At 39.9% G+C, this 10,534-nt stretch overlaps 1 protein-coding gene across 1 annotated transcript in view; it reads left to right on the top strand.

Moving 5' to 3' along the window:
• Positions 1-10,534, top strand: part of LOC106871189 (von Willebrand factor A domain-containing protein 8) — an 85,720-nt gene that overhangs the window by 6,414 nt on the left and 68,772 nt on the right. The window contains exons 2-10 of the mRNA XM_052974539.1: positions 230-310; positions 1,397-1,452; positions 2,743-2,817; positions 3,252-3,362; positions 4,054-4,221; positions 4,557-4,721; positions 5,875-5,924; positions 8,272-8,380; positions 10,103-10,207. Coding sequence (XP_052830499.1) covers positions 230-310; positions 1,397-1,452; positions 2,743-2,817; positions 3,252-3,362; positions 4,054-4,221; positions 4,557-4,721; positions 5,875-5,924; positions 8,272-8,380; positions 10,103-10,207 — 920 coding nt within the window. The remainder of the gene's footprint in view (positions 1-229; positions 311-1,396; positions 1,453-2,742; positions 2,818-3,251; positions 3,363-4,053; positions 4,222-4,556; positions 4,722-5,874; positions 5,925-8,271; positions 8,381-10,102; positions 10,208-10,534) is intronic.

Genomic DNA, 10,534 nt, shown 5'->3' on the forward strand with positions numbered 1-10,534 from the left:
ATATATATATATATATATATATATACACAGGCTTCTTTAAGTTTCCATCTGCCAAATCCACTCATAAAGCTTTGATTAGCCCAAGGCTATAATAGAAGACACTTACCCTAGGTGCCATACAGTGGGACTGAACCTGAAACCATGTGGTTGGAAAGCATGCCTGAGTCATTTATCCTTCACTTAGTCATATTATAAAATAAATTTCTTTATTTTTGGTTCTTTCTTTTAGCCTCAAAGCATGTCAGCATCGGTGATATCAAGAAGGTGCTTAAACAACCACAGAATCCAGAATTAGTACCGGTTAAATACAGTAAGTAAATATTAGTTATTGTTTGTTAATACTTTCTGTGTTTTCTTTTGGTGGTGGTGGGGGTAATTTTTCACTGATTTGATTTGTATTTTAAATTAGTTACTGGTTCACCATGTTTTGTCCTAATTCTATACTGTACTAGATGTTTACCTACAGATTTTGACCAGCCACTGTTTCATTATCATTATCATCATCATCATCAACATCATTTTAATGTCCACATTTCCATGCTTGCATGGGTAGGATGGATGCAGATTTTCTATGGACGAATGCCCTTTTCTGTTGCCAACCTTTGCCTATTTCTAGGTAAAGTAATATTTTTGCATGGCCAGACATGTTTTTGAGGAATATTGAAAAATGAACGACACTGCTTGCATGACAGTGACTCTCATTTACAACTATGGCGTGATATCAAGACAAAGAGATATGAACACACACATACACAAGGACACACATGCATACACACATACATATACACACACACATACACATACGTCCCACCCATGCTAGCATGGAAGACAGACATTAAACGATGGTGATGATACACACACACACACACACACATTTTTATTTTAGTTGACTCAGTCCATTGCTTCTCTGAGTTAGTAACAGGCAGGGCATCCAGCCATAGAAAATGTGCCTCAACAAATTCTGTCTGACTTACGCAAGCATGGAAAAGCTGGTGTAAAATGATGATGATGATGCAAACTTTGGGTCTCTACTGAAAGTTTATTAAACCGAAATGTTTAAGATGACTTAGTCTTCAGATTACTTTGTCAAATGTAATGCTTATTTATTCACATTGTTTTGAATTAATCATTATCTTCTAGCTTCAAGATTTCAATGATGTGATTGTATTTTTGTAGAATGACATTGTAGGGTAGATGCGAGAGGCCAGATATGATTAGTTTGATCATAAAGCAGTAGAATATTTGGGCTGGATATGACCATTTTAAATGCTAAAGGGTTAATTAGGTTACAATTTTCAAAAACTTATCCCAGATATTTAGGCAATTAATTTTTGAGATCTGTTTTTAACTGAATTTTATTTCTTGAATTATTTCAAAATTATGTTTTTGTTTTCAGTCTGTTCAAACCCATCACAAGCTGTTCTCCGGCATCTAAGATGGATAATGCAAAAGGTATATTCACTATTGTTTTTTTTTATTGTGTTTATAAATTTCTGAATCCAGTCTACACTGTAAAGTGGTTGGCATTTGGAAGGGCATCCAGCTGTAAAAAGCATGTCAAAACTGACCTCACCTGTGCTAGTGCCACGTAAAAAGCACTGAGTTCATTCTGTAGAGTGGTTGGTGTTAGGGAGGGCATCCAGCCATAAAAACCCTGCCAAAACAGACACAGTAGCTTCGAGTAGTCTTCTACCTGGCCAGCTCCTGTCAACTGTCCTACCCATGCATGCATCGATGTTGGATATTAAACAATGATGATGAATAGTTGTCTCTTATGAATTAACTACTGTATTTTTTATCTCCATCAAATTACAGAAGTAATATTGAGCAGCATGTAATTCTTAGATTATTAAAAAAAATATAACATCTCAGTATTTCAAAGACCTGTTGGTGTTCTGACGAAATATTCAGGCATGGTTGTGTGGTTAAGAAGTATGCTTGTCAACCACATGAGTTTTGGGTTCAGTCCCACTGTGTGGCATGTTGAGCAAGTGTTTTCTACTATAGCCTTGAATCAACCTTATGACTAGATTTGGTACACTGAAACTGAATAAAACCTATCATGTGTATGTGCGCGCACACACGTGTGTATGTGTGTGTTCTCATCTTGATGTCCTGTGATAGTTATAAATAAGTATCACTGTCACATAAGCAGTGTCTTTCATTTTCAATATCTTGCTTGGAAACAAGTGAGGGATGATAAGATGAGGAGCATCCACCAGTAGAAAATCCCATGCGGGCGGCACATATACCATTTGAACGTGGTTGATGCCAATGCCCCCTGATTGACTCCCATGCTGGTGGCACATAAAAAGCACCATCTGAATGTGATTGATGCCAGGGCCACCTGGCTAGCTTCCATGCCTGTGGCCCGTAAAAAGCACCCACTACACTCTCAGAGTGGTTGGCGTTAGGAAGGGCATCCAGCTGTAGAAACATTGCCAGATCAGATTGTAGCCTGATGCAGCCCACTGGCTTTCCAGACCTCAGTCAAACTGTCCAGCCCATACCAGCATGGAAAATGGACGTTAAACAATGATGATGATCCCAGCAGTTCTCAAATAGTGTGCTACAGTGCATTAGTAAACTAATGAACCAATACACCACTTTACATCAGTGCATTTCAGTACACAGCAACACATCAGAGCACCACTAGAAGTATTTAGGTGCATTGTGAATTTTTAATTATAATAAATATTTTGAAATCTATTAATCACTCATTATTGTTCTTCTTGTTATTAGGATCTACTGGAGCAAGATGTATTTTTGATTGGCTCCCCTGGTCCTATCCGAAGACAACTGGCCATGATGTATTTGGTAAGTATTTTTGTCTCCCTTGGTTAGTACCAAATAAAATCACCATCAGGTGATGCTTTAAAAGCACTCATGCTGGTGCTGTGTTACCGCACCTGTGCCAGTGCTATGTAAATGCACCTGTGCTGGTGGCACGTAAAAAGCAGCCAGCACACTCTGTTAGGTGGCTGCCATTAGGAAGGGCATCCAGCCTTAGAAACCATGCCACAACAGACAGTTGGAACCTGGATAGCTCCATGTCAGACCGTCCAACCCATGCCAGCATTGAAAGTGGACGTTAAACTATGATGATGATGATGATGATAATGGTCATCCCCTCTGCCTCCTCTCCTCCTCCTCCTCCTCCTCTCACCCCCTCATCCTCTCACCCCCTCCTCCTACTGTTGCTGCTGCTACTACTACTACCACTACTACTACATGATTTATTTTTTATGCAGGAGCTGACAAAACGTGAAGTAGAATATGTATCTTTGTCCAGAGATACTTCAGAATCTGATCTCAAGCAACGACGTGAAATTCTTGCAGGAAATGCATTCTATGTCGATCAGGTAAACATCGTTTTTTTTTTTGTCTCTGTCTTTGTTGATATTTGTTGTTTAATCTCAGGTCAACCCCTAATCGAAACGACCACCTGTGATCAGAAGCATACCAGTTCACTCAGCTGGCAAAAATGAGTTGTACCTGTAATTCAAAAGGGCCAGCCTTGTCACATTCTGTGTCATGCTGAATCTCCTTTAGAACTATGTTAAGCATACACATGTCTGTGGAGCGCTCAACCACTTGCATGCTGATTTCACAAGCAGGCTGTTCTATTGATTGGATCAGTTGGAATACTCATTGTCATAACCGATGGAGAGCCAGTTATACCAGCTTTGATTGTTTTTTTTTTTCTTTCAGTCATAGTATATCCAAAAGTACGTTATCTAATCCTGGTTTTAATCATTGGACTGCAACCATGGCAGGGTATTAGTTGAATAAGATTGCCCCCTGAAATTATTTTTAAGTGTGGCACTTATTCTGTAGGCTATAGTACAAGACATTTGCCCAAGGTGCTGTGCAGTGGGACTGAACCCAAAACCACATGGTTGCAAAGTGAGCTTCTTAACCACACAGCCATGCCTTCACCTATGCTTATTAATATATTTATTGATCTTTTATTTCATAGATTAAGGTGGACTGCAAATGTACAATGTATGTTCTTGCTAAAGGCTGTTAATAATTTCTTTTTTTTCCATTCAGTGTGCTGTGAATGCTGCTGTAAAAGGTCGAGTTTTGGTTCTTGAGGGCATTGAAAAAGCTGAAAGAAATGTCCTTCCTGTGCTGAACAATCTTTTGGAGAATCGAGAAATGCAACTTGAAGATGGTCGCTTCTTGGTAGCAGCATCACGCTATGACCAGTTGTTGAAAGTCAGTATCTCTCTCTTTCTACCTACCTGTCTATCTATCTATCTATCTATCTATCTATCACTCTGTCTATCTATCTATCTCTCTCCCTACCTGTCTGTCACCATCCTATTCTTTTTGTCCTTCCTTCCTTCTTTCTTTCCTTCCTTCTTTCATGCATGTGCATTTGGCTAAACTATAATAATAACCACAACAATATTTACCTTGTTTCCATCTAAAGATTTGATAGATATTAAAATATACCCTATATAGTTTCAAAGAATGACAGAACAGTTGTGTTTTGGTTATGGTAAATATTGAAGAAAGGTTTTCTCATCCTCTCGTTTTTTCACTTTTAGGATTATTCTAAAGAGGAACTAGACAAACAGAACCTAGTTCGGGTCCATGAAGATTTCAGAGTGATTGCTCTTGGTCTTCCTGTTCCTCGGTACAAAGGCAATCCACTTGATCCACCCTTGCGGTCTCGGTTCCAAGCTCGAGGAATTTCTGCATTACCATTTAAGGTAAGAATTGTTTTTATAAGGCAATTTTCCATTTCTCTGTTTCTCTCTCTCTCTTCCCTCTCCCTCTCTCTAATTTACGTCTTTCTCCTTCCTTTTCTTTTACAAAGACATACGCACATGCACACACATGATGGGCTTTGGTTGACCCAAGGCTATAGTAGAAGTTCCTTGACCAAAGTGCCATGCAGTGGGACTGAACTTGGAACCATGTTGTTGGGAAGCAAGTTTCTTACCACACAGCCATGCCTGCACCTATTTCTAGTCTTCTGTGAAAACATGTCTGGCCATGGAGAAATATTACTTTACTTGAAACTAGGTGAGGGTTGGTGACAGGCAGGGCATCCAGCTGTAGAAAATCTACCTCTATAAATTTTGTCTGACCCATGCAAGCATGGAAAAGTGTACCTTAAATGATGATGATGATAACGATATCTTGTAATAATAATGGATCTTCATCAGTTTTGACAGTGTGTGTGTGTGTTCAGTTGTTTTTTTCTGTTGAATTACCTACTCATTAAATTTACATAAAAGTGGCTGGATATTCCCTGGACATGTATACACTTAATGTAATCCTCGAGCAGAAACAGCATGACATAATGTATGACATGGCTGGAGCTTTGAATCACAGATACAATCCATGTAACAAGAAATCTACACAGTTTTTGTGTACCCAATTTCACTTAAACGGCTTGATTCAACCTGAGGGTCATGGTAAAAAAACAAACAACAGAAAACAAATACAAAAGAAACTTGTTGAAGCTGTCACGTGATAGATTTGCATCTTAGACCTTGTGATTGTGAAATGAACTTATGTGTATGTGAATACACATAACAACTCATATTTACAAACCATTTTGAGCGTCGCCGTTGCCAGTACCGCCTGACTGGCCTTCGTGCCGGTGACACGTAAAAGCACCCACTACACTCTCTGAGTGGTTGGCATTAGGAAGGGCATCCAACTGTAGAAACTCTGCCAAATCAGATTGGAGCCTGGTGGAGCCTTCGGGCTCCACCAGTCCGCAGTCAAATCGTCCAACCCATGCTAGCATGGAAAGCGGACGTTAAATGATGATGATGATGATGATATTTAACAGAACACTATTTCATTCTACAGATATCTAATATAAAACTAATTCCTTTGTTTCTATTGCAGGAACATTTAGAAATGCTGCAGGAAATTGGACCAAAGATCTCATCAAATAAGTAAGCTAGTGTGATTTCATTTCTTCATATCTGGTGCTGCTGTCATGTAAAAAGAACTGGTGATGGTGCCACATAAAAAAGCACCCAGTATTCTCTGTAAAGTGGTTGGCATTTGGAAGGGCATCCAGCTGTAAAAAGCATGTCAAAACTGACCTCACCTGTGCTAGTGCCACGTAAAAAGCACTGAGTTCATTCTGTAGAGTGGTTGGTGTTAGGGAGGGCATCCAGCCATAAAAACCCTGCCAAAACAGACACAGTAGCTTCGGGTAGTCTTCTACCTGGCCAGCTCCTGTCAACTGTCCTACCCATGCATGCATCGATGTTGGATATTAAACAATGATGATGAATAGTTGTCTCTTATGAATTAACTACTGTATTTTTTATCTCCATCAAATTACAGAAGTAATATTGAGCAGCATGTAATTCTTAGATTATTAAAAAAAATATAACATCTCAGTATTTCAAAGACCTGTAGGAAGAGCACCCAGCCATAGAAACCAAGCCATAACAAACTATGGAACCAGCTGCAGCCTCTGGCCTTACCAGTTCTTGTGAAGCTGTCCAGCCCATGCCAGCATGGAAAATGGGCATTAAATGTTGTTGATGATGTTGGTGTAGGCATGGCTGTATGGTTAAGAAACTTGCTTTTGAACCTTGTGTCCTTTGTTTTTTCAATGATAAGGTGTGTTTTGAGGGAGAATTTTCAACCTACTATTTCTAGTAGAATGAGCGATTTCATAGCTTCCTTCATTGGTGCATCTACTTGTCTTGCTGTATGGATTGCTGGACATAGGCGGCAATCTATGCATATTAAGATATTAAATTAATACTGGGGTTCACTGTACCTTTACATTGTGCCTATTTATATGTATGTGGATTGGGTAGAGCAGTAGTGAAGCATACTTCACATTTTTACCTGTTAAATATTATCTGAGTAAGAAACATTTAACTGTACCACCACATTGTATTCTTGGAGCTGATGAGGAAGCCTCTTTGGAGTCATTTGATCTCCTAGAAATAGCAGCCAAATTCTGTCAGATCACATCTTACCATCTTAAGAAAAGTGTGGTACACATCAGACAATGCAGTTATAGTTAGGCACAAAAAGTCAGGATGGGCACAACTGGAATGTTTTTGAATGGTTTATGCAATTAGGATTGACCTAGGGCTTAATGACACCAGTGGCAAAGCCATATCATTGAAATTTAGGGCTCACAACTATTAGTAATAATACTGGCATACTTGGACTTGATGGTCTATTTCAGTAGATTAATATTAGAGTTTAATCTCTCAGTTTAATCCAGTCAATTTAAGAGAAGCGCTTAAGGCCATAACATCATCATCATCATCATCATCATCATCATCATTTAATGCCTGTGTTTCATGCTGGCATGGAGGAACTTGGTTGACAGGATTCAGTGGTCCTAAGGATTGCATTGTGCTCCAGTGTCTAGTTTGGTATGGTTTCTATGGCTGGCTGTCTGTCCTTCTTAACCACTTTACCACAATTACTGGATGTATTTTTTTTTCATGGTACCAGCACTAGTGAGACCACCATGCAGCTTACAAGACTATGAACCCCAAGGGATGGAGGACAAAGATATGCTAGGAGATGAGGAATAGGGGGTGGGGTTAAAATATGAGAGAAAATGGCCAGAGCAGGACAGGTTTCTTGCTGTAGAGGAGCTACATGACTACTCACATTTAAGAGGAGAGGGTAGATGTGACAGGGTGGAGCTGGGAAACGATAAAAATAGTGGTGATATGGTGTTAGGGTGGACCTTCAGGGCATGAGACGGGTAGGAATGAGTGGGGCATTGTGGCCAGGGGTGAGTGGGGGAGTAAGAGATGTCTGATAGTGCAGAGCAGCAGAATAGAAATGATACAGCAAGGCGGTTAGCTGGCAGAAACGTTAGCATGCCGGGCGAAATGCCTAATGGTATTTCGTCTGCCGCTACGTTCTGAGTTCAAATTCTGCCGAGGTCGACTTTGTCTTTCATCCTTTCGGGGTCGATTAAATAAGTACCAGTTACGCACTGGGATCGATATAATCGACTTAATCCGTTTGTTTGTCCCCTCTGTGTGTATCCCCTTGTGGGCAGTAAAGAAATAAGAAATGATACAGTAAGCATAAAGATGGAAGAGAGAGAGAGAGATGACATGCTTTTGGGTAGGTTTGCAGGAGTAGATGGGGAAGAGGGAAGTAGGTGTTGCGTATGACGAGAGTGAGGCTATGGTGATGGGAAAGGAAAGATAATTTGGGGGCACAGTGGAAGTGGGTGGGAAAATAATCCTTAATTGAAGTCTCAGGAAGTACTAATAATTTCTGAATTTTTTTATTCCACAGACTATCTCTGATGTTGTCCTTTGGCACCACACTCCTTACTGAGGAATCAGTTTCTCTTGGTTTACCTGACTTTCCCATTGATAATCTTTCAGCTATGATAGCTGTTCTAGTAAGTTTCTTTCATTATACTACACTTTCATCATCATCATCATCATCTTTCTGTTTTCCTTGTTGGTATGGGTTGGATGGTTTTTACAAAAGCTGGTAAGGCCCGGGGGCTGCACCAGGCTCCATTGTCTGTTCTAACATGGTTTCTATTGCTCGATGCCCTTCTTAACACCAACTGCTTTGCAGAGTGTGCTGGGTGCCTTGAATGTTCCACCAGCATGAATGCATTTTATGTGGCACTGACATGAGTGCATTTTAGGTGGCACTGGCACTAGTGCATTTTATATGGCACCAGCACATAAAATTGTGTGTATGTGTGTATATATATCCTTTCCTTCCTTAGACACTCCACTGATGGAATGTTAAAAGAGACAGTTTATATTCTTGATTGAGAATGCAAATGATTTTCCTCCATTTCTTCCTTATTCTGTTATTCATCTTAAGGGTAGTACAGGGTGTTTGGGCTAAATTTGACAGTTTGCAAAAAAGGGAAAGAAAACACAATATTCCATCCAAAAATAAGAGTATTTTAAAACAATGAAAAATATCAACTAGATTATGTCTTGGAGATAACAGTTTTCTCAAAGTAGTTGCTCTCAGCTTCCACCTCAATCCCAAGAGGGCTCCAGAACCTGGCTCATGCATTCCTCATTGTATGCCTGGGAAGATTTTCAAACACCTTCTTGATCTTGACCACCAGCCTAGCTTTGGTGTTGCAGGCAGAATGGTTGGTGTCTTTCTCAGCTATGCTCTGCATGTAGTAGTACTCCATGGGATTGCAATCAGGGAAAATTAGAAGGCCAGAAATTGGGGCTAGTAAGGTCATAGAAATTCTCCAGCAACCACTTCTGACTCTTTCTGGTGGTATGGTAAGGAGCCAAATCCTTACACATACGGTTTTCCAGCAGCAACCCTCACAAGCCATAGTCTTCAGCAGCTTCACATTGCCATTTCAATTGAGCCTAAGGTCCTGTTCATCAATTGCTGAATGAATTTGAGCATGCGGATGCAGTCAGAACACTTACTGTGTCCCTCCTGCTGGCCACAGCTTTGTAGTCTCTGTTACATCTGTCACCTCTTAAAGACTTTATAGAGTTCACAAAGCATTGAGCAGCAGTTATGATGTTGGCATTTTGACACCTGGCACAAATCATCATGGTACAGGTAACTCTTTTTTCAATATTTAGATGGCTTCAAGGCGGTGAGCTGGCAGAAACATTAGCATGTTGGGCGAAATGCTTAGCAGTATTTCGTCTGCCGTTATGTTGTGAGTTCAAATTCTGCTGAGGTCGACTTTGCCTTTCATCCTTTTGGGGGTCGATTAAATAAGTACCAGTTTGTCCTTGTTTGTCCCCCCTCTATGTTTAGCCCCCTGTGGGCAATGAAGAAATAAATATTTAGATGGCTTCCAGTTCTCCATATCAGCTAACTTTTTCTCAACTACAAATTTATGCTCCCAACACTGTTGATTGTTCACCAATGCATCAAAGCTGTTCCTGAAAAAAGGAGATACAAAAAATATTCTCAAATTTAGCTTGAATGGTCTAGATAGTGGGAGCAGTCACGAGTCTCCAGTGTTCATTGAAAAATTTACCTCGAAGAATTTTGTTTGACCTATGCAAGTATGGAAAATGGATGATGATGATGACAATGATGCTGTATTTATATATGTGTGTGTATAAGTAAAATTTGTGTATATGAATATACTTTGTTTAAATTTCAGAATAGTCATCCACACCTATCACTAACAGACGTGATTTATCGTATCTATCCTTATAATATGTTTCTCAATAAGGAAGGGATTGCTGCTGTGGAAGGGACCATGAAGGTAAGTTTTTAACAGGTTTCACACTCATTTTACCTTTTATATTTTTTTAATGTAAATAGAAGACGTGCAGGTATGCTTGTATGGTTGAGAAGTTTGCTTCCCAACTACATGATTTCAAAATCATTTCCACTGTGTGGAACCTTGGGCAACTGTCTTCTACTATAGCCCCGAGCAGACCAAAACCTTGTGAGTAGATTTCATAGATAGAAACTGAAAGGCGGCGAGCTGGCAGAAGCGTTAGCACGCCCGGCCAAATGCTTAGCGGTATTTCGTCTGCCATTACGTTCTGAGTTCAAATTCCACTGAGGTCGACTTTGCTTTTCATCC

The sequence above is a fragment of the Octopus bimaculoides genome, chromosome 18 (assembly GCF_001194135.2).
Source record: "Octopus bimaculoides isolate UCB-OBI-ISO-001 chromosome 18, ASM119413v2, whole genome shotgun sequence".
Classification (NCBI taxonomy): domain Eukaryota; kingdom Metazoa; phylum Mollusca; class Cephalopoda; order Octopoda; family Octopodidae; genus Octopus; species Octopus bimaculoides.